Raw genomic sequence first — 19,406 nt, 5'->3', positions numbered from 1 at the left:
CGTCTCTTTGTGTCCTTGTGACCTGGTCTCTTATTGTCTATTTATGTCTTTGCCCCCTTGTCTACTTGTAATTTGTATCTTTGTCTTCTTGTCTCTTTGTGTTTCTTGGTCTCCTTTTGTCTCTTTGTCTACTTTTCTATTTGGCTACTTGTATCTTCCGGTCCCCATGTCCCCTAATGTCTTTGTCTTCTTGTCTATTTGTATCCTTGTCATTTGTCTCTTTTTGTCTCTTTGTCTCTTTGTCTCTTTGTATCATCGTCTCCTTGTCTCTTTGTTATTTGTCTCTTCTTGTCTCCTGATCTCTACGTCTCCTTGTCACTCTTTCCTTTGGTGTTCATGTCTCCTTGTCACTTTGTATTTTGGTCTTTATGTGTCCTTGGCCTCCTTGTCTCTTTGTGTCTCTTGGTCTCCTTGTCTCTTTGTCAATTGTCTCTTCTTGTCTCATAGTCTCTGTGTCTCCTTGTCTCTTTGAATCATTGTCACTTTGTCTCTCTTGGTCTCCTTGTCTTTTTGTATTCTTGTCATTTGTCTTTTTGTGTCTCTTAGTTTCTTTGTCTCCTAGTCTCTTTGTGTCTCTGTATTCTGGCTCTGATTTGGCGGTCTGGTGCTGAAGCTTGGTTCTTCTTCTTTGGCGTGAGCTGTTTGAGTCTGAGGTCTGTCTCTGAGCCTGCTGGAGAATCAGACTTGTCTTTGGATCAAACACAGGGAGAGTGTTCAAGTGAACAGACGTGTTTGAGGACTGAAACACAACATGGACACACAAACGTCCTCAAACACACAGCAGGGTTTGGTTTACAGCTACAGGGACATGAATGGATGGAGAGGAGACCAGCTGCAGTCCTCCTCCCTGCTGGACGGGTGAGGGGGTGACGTGAAGAGGGGGGAGGGGGGAGGAAGCTTAGGGGGAGGAGTTTCTGTGGAGTGAAGAGGAGGAGGATGAAGAGGAGGAGGAGGAGGGCTGGAACTGAGAAGGACAGCTCTTTTCCTGAGTGTGACAGCTGCCGTGTCTCCCGCGGTGTCCCGTCATCGCCGCCACCGCCGCCTGACCCGAGAACAGCACACCTGAGGAGGTCAGAGGTCAGAGGTCAGAGGTCAGAGTGTGCTAGGATCTCACATGGAGCAGCAGAGAGATATGTTGGTCTATAAGGATACATGCTGACGCAGAGGCGGAGTCATATCTGAGTCTGTACTGATTTTAAAGGCAGTCTAGATAACGTGTTCTTTGGAAGCAGCTCCATCAGGGTAACATGAAGACAGGACACAGAGGACCAACATGTCCTCTTAGAACACTGCAGCTCTACCCTGCAGGAGACGACTCTGTGGGATCCTCTACAGCCATGATCATGGTTCTGTTGCTCTGATGTTCTGTTAGTGTCAGCTGATGGAGGATGAAGAGAGAGAGGCACGATGACAGTGCTGATAAATCTAAGCAGGACCTCGTATTGCTTCCTGTCCTACGAAACAGGTGTCAGAAGTCTTTCTTTGTCACAGCCCGAATGGTTGATGTAACATGAGTACTGCCTCTGACAAGGCAAATAGCCAATCACAGTGGCCCATGTTAACCAGATGACTGCTGCATCTGGTTAACAAAGGGCCACTTTTCTCTCTGACGCTCCGGTTACCTTCGTAGGTCATAAAGACGTGTCAGTTTTAATCTGAGTCTCGTCATTTCCAGCTAAACATTCCTGAAAAAACGTCTGTATGGAGAGCAAAAGCAGGAGAAACGCAATTCAGGGAAATGACATCCTGGCTCCCATGGTGGTTAATCTGAGGAGGATTTCTTACTCTCTATCAGTGGTGGACAGTAACAGAGTACATTTACTTGAGTACTGTACTTAAGTACATGTTTTGAGTATCTGTACTTTACTTGAGTATTATTTTTTGGGGCACTTATTACTTTGACTCCACTACATTCAGAAGACAATTATTGTACTTTTGACTCCACTACATTTCCATCAGTGCTCTAGTTACTCTCTACTTTATCTTTGAAGTCAGCTCATGAATGTCCTTCTCTTTTCTGAAATCTGATCCTAAGACAGTAAACTGTGTTTGTGTAGTTCTGTTTGTCTCAGTGGTTTAGTCGTACCTGTATATCAAACACAGAGCATCACTCAGATCAGGCAGTTCATGTAGAGGTGGTAATGATGGCTATAATTCTCCACCTGATCACTCATGGTCATATCTTCAGCCCGTGTTAGAGGTTTTTAAAATGAAGAATGATACGTATGGTTCTAAATGTTCTCCCTGTTTCCCACTCTGCCCAAACAAACAAACATTCACTGTCCAACCTGAGAGAGCGTGTTGAGCTACATAATGTTTGTTTAACTCCAGATGAACATTTCAAACTAAGGTGTCTGTGCTTGGAGTAACTTAGTGTCTGTTTTTATTCCATGGTATAGTTTTTAGAGATTTCAAGTAATGGTTTCTAAATAAACATGATGTAACAGAATGTACTCCTATGTATATTTGACTTGACTTGAGATTTTTTACAAAGTACTTTGAATACTTCAGTATTTTTTCAAAGTAAGTACTTCTGTACTTAAACTCAAGTAATAATCTGACAGAGCAACTTTCACTTGTATTGGAGTAATATTTGACCAGGAGGATCTATACTTTGACTTAAGTAATGAAGCTGTGTACTTTGTCCACCACTGCTCTCTATAAAGAGATATTTGCATGAAGATCAGCTAATAATCTTTTCTTAACCTAACATTTACAAAAAAAACGTCCTGGTGATCAGCTTTGACTGAGAGAGGAACCCACAGAATCACGATGTGTTCAACATCATGTGTCTGCAGAGCCAGAGGCTGCAGTTTCAGGACAGCGTATCTGAGACCCTTGTGTGACACAGAAACTCGGACCTTGGCGATACAATGGAGGCTGGTTCTTCAAGTGTGGTCCTGAGTGTGCAGCCTCTGGGTCTGCAGACACGTGCTACTCACTGTGTTTGGTGAGTTTGGAGTGAAAAGGTGAAAATATTCTGCAGTTATTGAGTTTGAGAAAAACAGTTTCATCAACATTTCGTTAGCCTCATAACATAATTGCCTGAGTCATACTTTGGCCAAATTGTGAAATCTACCTGACTCTACTCTCCTAATGCTGCTGATTCACTGTGCCTTAGTGGCTATATCCTCAGCCAATCAGAGTGCATGTTACACTCATTATGATTACTCTCTGCCTAAGTCATCTATTTGACTTTTTTGGCATCAAATACAAGACGGCAGAATCATAAATACTTTATTTATCCGGAGGAGAAAATTCAGTAAAGTACCAATGACTATGTGCGGGGAATGAAGCCAGTACTACCACGGGAGGCCCACCAGTACAACGTCCCTCATTAATAGACATTGTGAAAATGCACACAGATCCTCAGGTGGAAATGTAAGGGAAAGTGTAAATAAATGTAATGATGTACTGTATGTAAGGGTAAAAATGCCTGAGTCATGGCATATTTTCTGCAGGATTTGCCAATGTCTCTTTTATTTGTTATGTAGCTCTTGTTGTGTCATTTCTGTTTTAAGAAACTTGGTCATAAATCTGGTCAGTTCTTTATACGGTTACAGTATGAAGAAAATTTGGATTTTGAAAAATTCTTCTTTTCTTTTTTTCTAAAAAACTTATAAAATATTCCTTAGGCAATTGTGCTATGAGGCTAGAGATTTATGAAAAAAAATGTTTCCATTCTCACAAAATACGTCCAGTAAAATGTTGATTAATCATTTACAGGTTTATAAAATATCACGTCTTGCACTTTATTTTCTGACACTATCATCTGTCTATTTAAACGCACACTGTTGTCTGCTCTGTGATGAACCATGTTATTGTGTCTCTGTCAGTATGCTGACGTGCACTTTGTAAAGCCTCTAAGATAAACTAGGATTACAGTGCCGTGACTTCGACTGAACCCGCCTGAGCTAAAACTCAGAACAAAAACCATCCTGACATTAAGACAAACACACATTTGAATAAAGTATGATACATAAAGATAATAAGCTGTCCTCCTCGGCAGAATTCTGTGTGTGTGTGTGTTAAAATGAGTGCGTATCAGGATGAACTGGATCAACTCGCTCAGACAGACTCTGATATGAAGTGATGGTCAGCAGGCTTACACCCCGACTCAAAGGTCTGTGTTAAAGCAGAGGCAGTAATTACCTCCACACACACACACACGCTCTCTCACACACACACATATAAGACAATAAGCCTCATCGACCTGGGCTCCACAGGCCCAATTTTGAGATATTTAACTTTTTTAACTCTATTGGACTGCCACTTCATTACGATGGATTTTATAGCAAAGACATCAAATTGCGAGGAGGACTAAGCACCGGGGTGCTGCTATAACTTATTGAATTTCCTGCCTGCAATTACATCAGCAAACGGCCCCTCTATTTACCTGTGTAGACAACTCCATTTATTTCTATTGACATGTTGATGCTGCTAATGCCGCTGGTAGACAGGTTCAATGCGGCCTCTTGTCTATCATCTGTCAGGAGAGGAGCAGAGAGGAAAACTCGATATGAGCATTTAGAGCGGGAACACAAGGACCAGGATCGGTGAGAGTCTGCAGAGTGACAGGACGAGGAGAAAGAGCTGTCAGACACACACACACACACACACACACACACACACACACACACACACACACACACACACTCACAGTGACAGGATGAGGAGAAAGAGCTGTCAGAGACGTTACACACAGACAGGTCACTTATAGAAGAATACTGCACAGCTGGAGAAGTACAGAGAATAAAAGTGGTGGTTAAGACACACACACACACACACACACACACACACACATGCTCACACAGAAATATCACACAGCCGGACACACAGTTATCGTCTCAGAGACAGTAACACTTCTGTGTGATCTTTCCATGTTTACATGAATCAGAGCATCATCAGGATAACAGTGACACGGTACATCATAGTCCCTTTTACACACACACACACCCACACCCACACCCACACACACACACACACACACACACACACACACACACACACACACAAACGCACAAACACTGCGCCACCCTTAAAAAAGAACAACCTTCAGTAATTCAACAGCTGGTAACAGAACAGAGCTGAGTAGCCACGTAGAGTCATGTGTAAAGACCAGGATGTGTTCCCAGTCAGTCCTGTCTGCAGGTAAAACAGCCTGTATGGAGGGCAAAAGCAGGAGCAACACAATCCAATGTAATGACATCCTGGTTCAAACACTTGGTGATTAGCTTACACTGATGGTCCCAGGGTGAAGCAGGCTCTACCGTCAGTGTGTGAATGTGGTGTGTAGTGTATTATAGCTTTGAGCAGTCAGAGGACAAGAGACAGAGCTTTATAAACACAGTCTGTTACTGTTTAGCTGAAGACATAGCCTGACTACCTTACTGACTGCATGAAAAGAAGCTAACTGATTTGATCTTTTCCATTCCATTCTATCCTGCTTCATCTGTTCCATTCTGTTCTATTCTGTTTGCTCTGTTCCATTCCATTCTATTCTGCTTTGATCCATTTCATTGAACTCTATTCTGCTTTGATCCATTTCATTGAACTCTATCCTGCCTTGATCTGTTCCATTCCATTCTATTCTGCTTTGCTCTGTTCCATTCCATTCTATTCTGCTTGTATCCGTTTCATTCAACTCTATTCTGCTTTAAACTGTTCTGTTCTATTCTGCTTTGATCTGTTCCATTCCATTCTATCCTCCTTTGATCTGTTCCATTCCATTCCATTCTATTCTGCTTTGATCTGTTCCATTCCATTCTATTCTGCTTTGATCTGTTCCGTTCTGTTCTATTCTACTTTGATCTGTTCCATTCCATTCCATTCTGCTTTGATCCATTTCATTCAACTCTACTCTGCTTTAAACTGTTTCATTCAACTCTATCCTGCCTTGATCTGTTCCATTCCATTCTATCCTGCCTTGATCTGTTTCATTCCATTCTATTCTGCTTGTATCCGTTTCATTCAACTCTATTCTGCTTTAAACTGTTCTTTTCTGTTCTATTCCGCTTTGATCTGTTCCATTCCATTCTATCCTCCTTTGATCTGTTCCATTCCACTCCATTCTATTCTGCATTTATCCGTTTCATTTAACTCTATTCTGCTTTGATCTGTTCCATTCTATCCTCCTTTGATCTGTTCCATTCTGTTCTCCTCTCTGCAGATTGATTTGATATGACGTGTGTGATCAGGTTCTCCCTGGTGTTTGTTTCTATTGTTATGGGGTTTCAGCCAATCAGAATCAAGTATTGAACGCAGCTGGGTAATAACCTGCTGTAATCAGGTGAGTTGTTTATAAATTCAGCCGTACAGTTGTCATGCAGAGAGAAATGAGCTATAGAGACCCAAACTGTTTCTGTACCAGGCTGTAAACAAGTTTATTTCTGCTGTAACATTTTAACATGGGGCTCTATGGGGACTGACTCACTGCAGGAGACACACTCTAGTGGACACTGGAGGAACTGCAGGTTTTTGTAAATTGGCTTCATTTTTGGACCCTGGAGGGTGCTGCTCTGTTTTGATATTGTGTCTGAACTCAGCTCTTTGAGGCCACACAGAGGAGAGACAGTGATTCCTTAACCACCACTCTCTGTATGCTGTGATTCAAATATGAGACCATGATTACAGGTGATCACACAGGTGTGGAAAACAGTCATCTTATGTGTGTGTGTGTGTGTGTGTGTGTGTGTGTGTGTGTGTGTGTGTGTGTGTGTGTGTGTGTGTGTGTGTGTGTGTGTGTGCGTGTGTGCGTGTGCGTGTGTTTCCATCAGGTGACAGAGCTGTTATTAGGACTAATCTGAGCATGCGGTGATGCAGACAGAGTGATATCAGACTCCGCTCACAGCGCTCTCACTCTTCTTTAGCCGCCATCATTAAGAGTCATGTGACTGATGGCGTGTCATCGCCACGCCGCCTGCACACGCACACACATTTTTACTCATGACGAGCTGCAGCCTGCTTTATAACATCTGTGAGCTTTAAATGACACCAGAGATATGATGAACTATGTGACTATTAGTGGCTGAGACACAAACACACACACAAACACACACACACACACACACACACACACACACACACACACACACACACACACACACACACACACTGTGATCACAGTCTGATAGCAGACACATTATTACACTCAGACATGAGTAATAATAACAGATTCTATCAGATCCGTCTGACTGTTCGAGGACGCTCAGAGAGTTTAAACAGGAAGTTCATTTGTTTCCATCTACATTTAAGCATTCATCATCAAAAAGTCTAAAACCAACAGTGTTAGGTTTAGAGATATTTATGCTTTGGACTCAAACAGTACTAGGGTTGCAAAATTCCTGGAATTTTCAAAGTTGGAAACTTTCCATGGGAATTAACAGGAATAAGGTTGGCTCTTAATAGTGAACTTAAATATAGTTGGGGGAAAATATATTTTAGCATAATCCTGACTAAAACAACCAGATTTCAAGTACAGTTGAATATCTATGCTATTCCTCAATCACATGCACTTAGCACACTGCTTACTGCAGGGCTACTGAGACCACGCCCCCTACATGCACTGTGCATTCCTCCATCACATGAAGCACACATGATTTCTAGAATCCTGGACCACACCTTTGAGCCCAGAGCACAGGACTATTGAAGCCACACATTTGAGTCTGTGGACTACACAAAGTGAAGAAGTTTGGATGATATTATGTGGTAATATATTTAACAAATTTGATGTATGGTACTAATGTTTACAAATATCACGTATAAATGTATTCATACAAATGAATTTCCATTAAATTACCCTCAATTCCTACTTAATTCGCATAAATTCCCATACATTTCCAGTTAATTCCCATTAATTCCCATACATTTCCAATAAAATTCCAGTTAATTCCCATACACTTCCAGTTAATTCTCACAAATTCTCATACATTTTCAGTTAATTCCCATTAATTACCATAAATTCCAATAAAATTCCAGTTAATTCCCATACACTTCCAGTAAATTCCCACAAATGCCCATACATGTCCAGTGAATTCCCATTGAAAGTTTCCAATTTGGAATATTTCAAAAATTCCCCAGCTTAACTTCCCATGGAAATTTACCGGAAACTTTCCAGAAATTTACCGTGATTTTTCCACCCCTCTGCAACCCTAAACAATACACCAGTTTGATCTCTGACACCTGACCATGCTCCACCAGGTCTTTCCATGTGAAATAACCTGCATTCAAAGATTCCTGTTAGCTCATACAGACGCATCACACAAACATCTGTGAGCTCAGAAATCAGTGAGTGGAACCGTAGTGTCAGGTCTGTTGATGAGATCTGTTGACAGAATTAAAGACACTGATAATCAGGGACAGGGCACAAAGATCATTTAGAGTGTGTGAGGTTAACCCCCCCCCATGTGTGACATCTGACCTCTGTTGTGTAGTTTGATGTTCAGAGGCAGGGTGGAGGCCATGGCCAGCAGGTTCTGCTGCAGAGCATGCTGCATCATCCTCTGCTGCTCCTCCATCATCATCATCTTCTTCTGTGGTGGCTCTCCACCCTCAAGCTTCTCCCTCAGCTGCTCTAGAGCCGCCGCCTGCACTGCCGCCGCTTGAGCTGCCGCCGCTGCTCGGTGACCATTGGGCGACATGGGGAGGGCGATGCGTCCGGGCAGACAGCTGGAGATCATGGGCTCCTCTGGGGGAGGGGGGAGATATCAGTCACTGAATCAGGCTGACTGTCTTTAAGAACTTCATCAGGAGACACATGCTGCTCATCCAGATCCATCACCTGGCTTTAGTTAGCTACAACTTCCAGTTAACCACAGAGCTAGCCGTACTGTTAGCAGACTGTGCTAGCCGTCAGGCTCTCAACACAGAGTGTGTGTTTAGGTGCATTTGGACCAAGAGTTCTGGGGTCTTAGTCTTTTAGCCCCCAGAACTACTTTACCCTAAACTAAAAGGTTCCTGTTCCCCCATTGTTGTATGCATTTCGACCGTGGGCTGAAGTCCCGGGTAGATTGTGCAAATCAGGCCAGTGACGTATGGAGGAAATAAAAGTAAATGCACTACACCACCAGACCAGTAGAGGGCAGTAAAACAAAGAGGAATGACATTCATCACAGATGACACCATAGAAGCAGACAGACAGACAGACAGGTATCATTATGAGCAACACAACAGTTAGCCTGTTAGCATGAAGAGACTCAGCTGGCTCTGTTTTAGATGGTGCTATATTTCATCACAGATGGATTCACTGAATCAACACGTGAGAGGAGATAAGCGCGAGTAGCAAAGACGTTTCAACACGCCTTTAAAATCCTTTTGAACTCAAAAAGCCGTGGCAGAGATCGACCGGTGTTTTGGTTTAAACAGCGACCCTGTTAACTGGAGACTTTCAGCCGGATGCATCCCTCATAAACGTCTTTAGACCATTATTAAATATCTGATGAGGATATTTTGAAATCTTAATAAAAACTAAACTAGTTTGCATTCCCAGGAACTCCCTCTGTGTTTCAACAGCTGTGTAAACTCCACAAACACTGACACGTTCAGCTGAAGGTTTCCAGTTTACAGGGTTACTTTTAAAACCATAACACCGGGAGAGACTCATTCACGGTGGGCTGAGAGAAGACAACTGTTACAAGCTGCTAAATCAAGAGAATCACAGCTTCTTCTTTTGAAAAGTACACACACATACAAAAAAGATAGAACAAATCAAAACTAATGAAAGAAAGAGAAATCAAGTGAATCACAGATGTGTGTGATGTTATTGTGGACGGAGGGCGGAATAAAAACACTGAGGTTAATCTACCAATCAGACACTTTCAGCTTTGCAGGCCCTGCCCCCTGAATGTCCCGGGACCTATGAAAAGTACTACCCCCCTAGTAGGGGCTTTTCAGTGGGGAGATTATCTACCCCTGAACTAAATTTAGACCCTGAGTCCACCGGTCAAAACGCACGTAGTTCAGGGGTAAAGTTCCTCTGGTCGAAAAACGCCTTTAGCTGCAGAACTAAATTAGCCCTGCAGTAACTGTAACATCAGCGTTACTCCCTGAAGTCAAACCATGACACTTTCTATTCAAACGTAGTTTCTCATCAGTAAAGTCATATCAAGTCATGTAACTGATAAACTGCCCCCTCCGTCTGCTGCAGTGTTAATCTCTTGCATGTGTTTGTTTGTTTCTGGATTTACATTGTTGATGTAATTGCAGTGCATTGCTGTTTCTGCAGAACACTTCATTTGCAGCTTGTTTCCATTGTTTCCTGTGTTTCTGAATGAGCAGCACGTGTCTCCTGGTGAAGTCTGTTTGAGCAGATCGGTTAGCCTCACTCTCCACCGTAGTATGAACTGTATGAACAGGTCAGACTGAATCTAAAAACTGATTCAGTATCCAATGATCAGGAGAGCTTAGTAAATCACCATCAAACAAAGATATATGTTCTTTATGATCACAGAGTGTCATGTGTTAGTACAGATTTACAGAGATAAACAACAAACAGGCAGTCAAATGAAAATGTAAATCCCATATTCCAGCAGTCAGAGTTTATTTTGTCTTTGGATTATCTCTATCTTGTCCTCACAGACCTGAATGTCTCTGAATGTTTGACTAACAGCTTCCACATTGTATGTTGGATATTGTTTTTTGATGGTAAATAACCCTGACACCACATGGCCTGTCAGCCAGTCAGAGAGCATGGATGATAACCATGGTACAAACATACTGAATGTTTACTTTGAATGTGTAATCTCAGGCTGGTGGTGTTGGTGCAGAAAAGAGGAAGTGAGCATGGTTCCTCTTTGCGGTGTGGACTTTGACAGAAATGTGGTTCTTATTGTGAAACATGTTTCCGACATGCTAACACGCTAACTTCCTCCTAGGTGGTGGAGTGATGATGAAACATCACGTGAAATGTTTCCTCCATGAGTCAGATTTATTTAGAGTCTGTTCATCTGATCTCAGTTATTATTATTAACTCCTCAGCAGACTGAGTTTCATCATCATAATTACTACTACTACAACAACTACAACTACTAAAACTAGCAAAAATAAACATAGTAAAAATTTAAAAATAATAATGATAATGATAATAATTACTGTAATAGTGATAATAATAATAACTGCAATAATAATAATAAAAATAATAATAGAAGTAATAATAGTAATTACAAAAATATAATGATAATACTAATGATGACTGCAATAATAATAATAATAATAATAATAATAATAATAATAATAATGATAATAAGTAATTATAATTATAAAATAATAATAATAATAACAGAAGTAATAATAATAATACAAAATAATAATGATAATACTAATGATGACTACAAAAATAATAATAATAATATTAATAATAATAATAATAATAGTAATACAATAATAATGATAATAATAACACTAGAAGTAATAATAGTAAAACAAATTATAATTATAGTAACTTTAATAATATTATTAATAATAATGATAACAATAATAATAATAATAATAATAATAATAACTATAAAAGGAAAAGTCAAAATATTAAAAACAAAAATAATGATAATAATAATAAAAATAATAATAGCTTTAGTAATAACAATAATGATAACCGTAACAATAATGATAATTATAGTAATAATATGAATAATAATTATGTTAAAAATAATACTAACAAACTGTGATGATAATATTATTATTATTATTATTATTATTATTATTATTATTATTATTATTATTATCATTATTATTATTATTATTATTATTACTTTTATTATTACTATTATAATAATGATTTTAATTTTTAGTATCATTAATATTATTATAATACATTTTAGTAGTAGTGGTATAATCATAATGGTAAATATTTATTAATGTTATCATTATTACAGTTATTATTAACATTATTATTATCACAGTTGTTATTATTATTAACATTTTTTTATTATTATTTATCCATTTATTTATCCATTTATTTATCCATTTATTTATTTTTCGTTGTTATTATTTTTTCTGCGATTCTTCTTCTTCTTCTTCTTCTTCTTCTTCTTCTTCTTATTATTATTATTAATAATAATTTTATTATTATATATTATATTATTATTATCATTATTATTATTATTATTATTAGTAGTAGTAGTAGTAGTAGTAGTAGTATTAGTATTAGTATTATTATTATAGATTCTGTTAAAGGGTCAGTCCGCTGAAATCAGCCCCTCTGTCCTAAAATACACACTGATCAGTCATATTCTCCGTGATCAGCTCACACTGACTGTGAGGTGATGACATGTTCTGTTTAGTTCATGTGGTTATATTTTACCAGCTGTGTAACAGTCACAGTCATATCTGTGCTGTGAAGTTATTTTTGGGGCATTTTCATCCTTACTGGTTGACAGCTGCAGAGGGACGGGACATGTGGGGAGTAGAGAGGGGGTGCTGGGACTCAAACCAGGCTCAATCATTAAAATAAACCAGCACCATAAAATAAGAGACTTATTGTTTGTATTAACTAAATGTTTGAATGTTTCTAATGGCAGACTTTGGTATTACACCATAAGCAACCTCTTCCTGCAGGCCATAGACTATTTACACTAAGCTCCTTTTTTAAAATCCATGCTGTTTTGTCCCTTTTGGCACACCGTAGTTAAGCCGTCACAGCGTCTTCCTGCTTCCTGCTTCCTGCTGCAGATGTGAGGTGAAATAATGACACCACTACTCTTTGGAAATATATGAACTGAACAGTTGTGTTCGACACCCTGTCTTACCTTTCTTGATGACAGGCACCTGGGCCATGTGGCTGCTGTTGTGTGGGGGCATGGACAGGTGGGACAGGTGTATCTTTTGAGGGGACAGCAGGGTGGGAGTGCCCACAGGAGAGTAATTAAAGATGGCGGACCCGTAGCTCTGACGACGGCCCTCACGCCGGTTACTGTCGATAGCTGCCTGAAGCTCACCTGGAGAGGACAACCCCTGCTTCTCACATTCATAGGGGTACAGGTACTTCATATACCTGTGGAGAGAGTACCTCATTAATACAGGTAAAGGTACTTCATATACCTGTAGAGAGAGAATCTCATTAATACAGGTACAGGTACTTCATATACCTGTAGAGAGAGTACCTCATTAATACAGGTACAGGTACTTCATATACTTGTAGAGAGAGTACCTCATTAATACAGGTACAGGTACTTCATATACCTGTAGAGAGAGTACCTCATTAATACAGGTACAGGTACTTCATATATCTGTAGAGAGAGTACCTCATTAATACAGGTACAGGTACTTCATATACCTGTAGAGAGAGAACCTCATTAATACAGGTACAGGTACTTCATATATCTGTAGAGAGAGTACCTCATTAATACAGGTACAGGTACTTCATATATCTGTAGAGAGAGTACCTCATTAATACAGGTACAGGTACTTCATATACCTGTAGAGAGAGAACCTCATTAATACAGGTACAGGTACTTCATATATCTGTAGAGAGAGTACCTCATTAATACAGGTACAGGTACTTCATATATCTGTAGAGAGAGTACCTCATTAATACAGGTACAGGTACTTCATATATCTGTAGAGAGAGTACCTCATTAATACAGGTACAGGTACTTCATATACCTGTGGAGAGAGTACCTCATTAATACAGGTACAGGTACTTCATATACCTGTGGAGAGAGTACCTCATTAATACAGGTACAGGTACTTCATATATCTGTAGAGAGAGTACCTCATTAATACAGGTACAGGTACTTCATATACCTGTGGAGAGAGTACCTCATTAATACAGGTACAGGTACTTCATAAACCTGTGGAGAGAGTACCTCATTAATACAGGTACAGGTACTTCATATACCTGTGGAGAGAGTACCTCATTAATACAGGTACAGGTACTTCATATACCTGTGGAGAGAGTACCTCATTAATACAGGAACTTCATAAACCTGTGGAGAGAGTACCTCATTAATACAGGTACAGGTACTTCATATATCTGTAGAGAGAGTACCTCATTAATACAGGTACAGGTACTTCATATACCTGTGGAGAGAGTACCTCATTAATACAGGTACAGGTACTTCATAAACCTGTGGAGAGAGTACCTCATTAATACAGGTACAGGTACTTCATATATCTGTAGAGAGAGTACCTCATTAATAAAGGTACAGGTACTTCATATATCTGTGGAGAGAGTACCTCATTAATACAGGTACAGGTATTTCATATACCTGTAGAGAGAGTACCTTATTAATACAGGTACTTCATATACCTGAGGAGAGAGTACTTCATTGATACAGGTACAGTTACTTCATATACCTGTAGAGAGAGAACCTCATTAATACAGGTACATGTACTTCATATATCTGTAGAGAGAGTACCTCATTAATACAGGTACAGGTACTTCATATACCTGTAGAAATAGTAATTCATGAATACAGGTACGTCCTTCATATACCTGTATTGTCAATATAAATATAATCAATAAAAATTAGATATAAATAAACCAGTAGTTAAACCCCCCAAACCACTGGAAAGGGGGGGCGCTAATGAGACTGCATTGAACAGCCAATCACTCTGCCCGTAACCCTTTGTAATCTTAAAGGAGAGAGCACAACTCAAAACATCACTCTTTAAACTGATACACAGAATACAGTAAGACATATAGTAGTTGTACATTTAAATTAAATTATGCAAATGATCTCAACCTGAGAAAAATAAGAATCTACAAACTAAAACTTCACAACAAACTCATCTTACATTAAAGTCCTACTTCCTGTTAGCACCGTCAGAAATGATGGATTCAAGAAGCTTATTCAGAAAACGAAATCCAGATACAAACTAACAAACAAATGAAATCATGATTTGATGTGTATCGTGATAATTATCAATACCGACTGATATGAAATAATGTATCGTGATAAAATCATTTTCAATGTTGTTCATTAAAGCTAGGGTTAGTATTCATGGATAACTAGCATGAATTTGAATGTAGCATTTCCTCAGGACTCCATCTAACCCCTCCCCTCCTCCCCTCCGAGCTCCTCCAAATCGACGCCCCTGCTCACATGCATGAGCGCCGCTGATTCACCACCATATGATTGTGACTGATTCCAAACCGGTCCTCAGCACATGGTTTGTGTTTTGCACTACGTCAACTCATGTCTCACTCAGCGGTAAGACAACACCAAAACATTCTCATAGTGAAAGTGAAAAACAAAAACAAACATGAAATGTACGCTCTGCAGGAGGCGGGCAGAACGGCAGGACAGGATTTGATTGGTTTCATCATTTGGCTCCTGATGGCAGGGATTGGTTGGTGTTTTCCCAGGTTTACTCCGGCTGTAGATAGCAGCTTTTTTTCACTCTTTTTTAAGAACACATTATGTATTGATTACCATCAGGACATAAAGATCATTTTAACCAGTATAACAAAAAGTGGATCTAAATCTGACTACCAACCCCAGCTTTAATACAGGTGTTTCATATACCTGTAGAGAGAGAGTTCTTCACACAGAGCACAGATATTGTTATCAGATTAATCACTGTGAGGACTCACTGCTCTCTGCACCTGTAATCAGCCTCTGATATAGAAACATCACATTGTAACCACAGCTGAAGTGTCTGAGGTCTCACTGTGTTCTGAGGGTGAAGGCGGCGCTGGTGATGGAGGTGGGCAGGTGGAGGCCTTTGGTGATCTCTCTCCATATTTTCTTATTGATGACTTCAACTAAGCCTCCTTTTTCAGTCACCAGCTTGTAGAGCGTGTACAGATCCAGCACCTGCTTGGCCATGATAGGAATCCGATTCACCGGAGTCCCTGCAGAAAGCAAACACAATATCCACAATCAATCCCATTAACTGTGTTCCTCCATCAATACACCTCCGCTACACACACACACACACACACACACACACACACACACACACACACACACACACACACACACACACACACACACACACGCACACGCACACACACACACAATTTATCTGCAGGACGCAGACGTCTGACAGTTCTGACAGCTCTGACACAGGATCAGAGTTTAACATGAAAATACTGAGAGAGTGTGAGGGGACAAACTTTAGAGCTGCTCCTCACACACACACACACACACACACACACACACACACACACACACTGAAATAAAAGAGTGATACTGAAAGTTTAGGATCAGACAGTCAGGGTGTTTGAAGTGTCCTGAGTGATGGCCAGCCTCCCTCTGATTAGCAGAATAACACCTCTCTGATTCCTCCTCCTCCTCCTCCTCCTCCTCCTCCTTTCTGTTTAAAGCGGCTCTTTGTGAACACGTCTTTGACCCTGAGATAATTAACCTGCATTTTGCTGATAGAGTTCCATTGTGCCCATTGGATTTACCATAATAGAGATCAATAAGTGCAGAAATATAGTGCAAACAGCAGCAGAGGGCCCATACAGTGAGGGGGGGTGAGGTACGGTCTGAGGAGGTAAAAAGTCATCAATTAAAGGCAGTAATTACGGCTTCATTCTGCTGCACTGGCACCTGAACAGATGAGACACTATTAAAACTAAAGATTGATCCTCACGTCTACGAGAGACTGAGAGAAAACTGCTGCTGAGGAGAAACAATGAAGACAGGAGGAGGAGGGGGAGGGGAAGGAGAGGAGAGGAGAGGTAGACGAAGAGCAAAGGCCCATCCTCACACGTACAAGAGTCTGAGAGAAAACTACTACTGGATGAAGATAAGGAGGAGAGGAAGAGAGGTGAAGAGGAGAGGGAGAGGAGAGAAGGAGAGGAGGAGGAGATGTGAAAAGATGAAGAGGGGAAGGAGAGGAGCTGAGGAGGAGAGGTGGATGAGAAGGGAAGGAGAGAAGGTAAGGAGGAGACGTGGAGGAGAGGAGGAAGGGAAGAGGAGAGAAGGAGAGGAGTAGGAGAGAAGGAGTGGATGATGGGGACAGGAGAGGAGGAAGAAAGGAGGGGAGAAAGAGTCGCAATTAAGTTGCACTTTAAAGTGACCTCAGACTGGACTGGGACTTGACCCTAAAAGACTTGAGACTGATCTGGGACTCGCCCATCAAAGACTTGAAACTCTACAGGGACGGAAACATTTAAAACATTTGAAACTAGGACTCGCCCCTGAAAGACTAGACAGCTACAACACTTGGATCAAACCTGCTGCAGCGTATGGACCAAACCTGCTGCAGCGTGTAGACCAAACCTGCTGCAGCGTGTAGACCAAACCTGCTGCAGCATGTAGACCAAACCTGCTGCAGCGTGTAGACCAAACCTGCTGCAGTGTGTACACCAAACCTGCTGCAGTGTGTAGACCAAACCTGCTGCAGTGTGTACACCAAACCTGCTGCAGTGTGTACACCAAACCTGCTGCAGTGTGTACACCAAACCTGCTGCAGCGTGTAGACCAAACCTGCTGCAGTGTGTAGAGCAAACCTGCTGCAACGTGTACCCAAACCTGCTGCAGCATGTAGACCAAACCTGCTGCACTGTGTAGACCAAACCTGCTGCACTGTGTAGACTAAACCTGCTGCACTGTGTAGACCAAACCTGCTGCACTGTGTAGACCAAACCTGCTGCAGCGTGTAGACCAAACCTGCTGCAGCATATAGACCAAACCTGCTGCAGCATGTAGAGCAAACCTGCTGCACTGTGTAGACCAAACCTGCTGCACTGTGTAGACTAAACCTGCTGCACTGTGTAGACCAAACCTGCTGCACTGTGTAGACCAAACCTGCTGCAGCGTGTAGACCAAACCTGCTGCACCGCGTAGACCAAACCTCCTGCGGCATGTAGACCAAACCTGCTGCACTGTGTAGACCAAACCTGCTGCACTGTGTAGACCAAACCTGCCGCACTGTGTAGACCAAACCTGCTGCAGCATGTAGACCAAACCTGCTGCAGTATATAGACCAAACCTGCTGCAGCGTGTACACCAAACCTGCTGCAGCGTGTACACCAAACCTGTTGCAGCATGTACACCAAACCTGCTGCACTGTGTAGACCAAACCTGCTCCAGCATGTAGACCAAACCTGCTGCAGCGTGCAGACCAAACCTGCTGCAGCGTGGAGACCAAACCTGCTGCAGCGTGTAGACCAAACCTGCTGCAGCGTATACACCAAACCTGCTGCAGCATGAAGACCAAACCTGCTGCAGCGTGTAAACCAAACCTGCTGCAACATGTAGACCAAACCTGATGCAGCATGTAGACCAATCGTGCTGCAGCTTTTAGACCAAACCTGCTGCACTGTGTAGACCAAACCTGCTACAGCGTGTAGACCAAACCTGCTGCAGTGCCTACACCAAACCTGCTGCAGCGTGTACACCAAACCTGCTGCAGCGTGTACACCAAACCTGCTGCAGCATGAAGACCAAACCTGCTGCAGCGTGTAAACCAAACCTGCTGCAACATGTAGACCACACCTGCTGCAGCATGTAGACCAATCGTGCTGCAGCGTGTAGACCAAACCTGCTGCACTGTGTAGACCAAACCTGCTACAGCGTGTAGACCAAACCTGCTGCAGTGTGTACACCAAACCTGCTGCAGCATGTAGACCAAACCTGCTGCAGCATGTAGAGCAAACCTGCTGCAGCGTGTAGACCAAACCTGCTTCAACCTGTAGACCAAACCTGCTGCAGCGTGTAGACCAAACCTGCTGCACCGCGTAGACCAAACCTCCTGCGGCATGTAGACCAAACCTGCTGTACCGTGTAGACCAAACCTTCTGCACCGCGTAGACCAAACCTGCTGCAGAATGTAGACCAAACCTGCTGCAGCATGTAGACCAAACCTGCTGTACCGTGTAGACCAAACCTGCTGCACCGGGTAGACCAAACCTGCTGCGGCGTGTAGACCAAACCTGCTGCAGCATGTAGACCAAACCTGCTGCAGTGTGTAGACCAAACCTGCTGCACCGTGTAGACCAAACCTGCTGCAACGTGTAGACCAAACCTGCTGCGGAATGTAGACCAAACCTGCTGCAGCATGTAGACCAAACCTGCTGCAGCGTGTAGACCAAACCTGCTGCAGCGTGTAGACCAAACCTGCTGCAGCGTGTAGACCAAACCTGCTGCACAGTTAGACCAAACCTGCTGCTGCGTGTAGACCAAACCTGCTGCAGTGTGTAGACCAAACCTGCTGCAACGTGTAGACCAAACCTGCTGCAGTGTGTAGACTAAACCTGCTGCAGCGTGTAGACCAAACCTGCTGCAGCGTGTAGACCAAACCTGCTGCAGCATGTACACCAAACCTGCTGCAGCGTGTAGACCAAACCTGCTGCAGTGTGTAGACCAAACCTGCTGCAGCGTGTAGACCAAACCTGCTGCAGCATGTAGACCAAACCTGCTGCAACGTGTAGACCAAACCTGCTGCACAGTTAGACCAAACCTGCTGCTGCGTGTAGACCAAACCTGCTGCAGTGTGTAGACCAAACCTGCTGCAAC

General features: G+C 42.0%; 1 protein-coding gene across 1 annotated transcript in view; it reads right to left on the bottom strand.

Annotated features, from left to right (window-relative positions):
* Positions 1 to 828: 828 nt before the first annotated feature.
* The window catches only part of arid3c (AT rich interactive domain 3C (BRIGHT-like)), a 58,747-nt gene continuing 40,169 nt past the window's right edge, over positions 829 to 19,406 (bottom strand). Inside the window, exons 5-9 of the mRNA XM_034692579.1 lie at positions 15,607 to 15,790; positions 12,741 to 12,985; positions 8,420 to 8,686; positions 4,397 to 4,486; positions 829 to 1,062 (exon numbers count right to left, since the gene is read on the bottom strand). Of these exons, the coding sequence (XP_034548470.1) occupies positions 899 to 1,062; positions 4,397 to 4,486; positions 8,420 to 8,686; positions 12,741 to 12,985; positions 15,607 to 15,790 (950 nt within the window). The 3' untranslated portion in view covers positions 829 to 898. The remainder of the gene's footprint in view (positions 1,063 to 4,396; positions 4,487 to 8,419; positions 8,687 to 12,740; positions 12,986 to 15,606; positions 15,791 to 19,406) is intronic.

This window comes from Notolabrus celidotus, chromosome 9 (genome assembly GCF_009762535.1).
Source record: "Notolabrus celidotus isolate fNotCel1 chromosome 9, fNotCel1.pri, whole genome shotgun sequence".
In the NCBI taxonomy this organism is placed as follows: domain Eukaryota; kingdom Metazoa; phylum Chordata; class Actinopteri; order Labriformes; family Labridae; genus Notolabrus; species Notolabrus celidotus.
The sequence above is the reverse complement of the archived record's forward strand: the minus strand, read 5'-3'. Positions and strand labels throughout refer to the sequence as shown.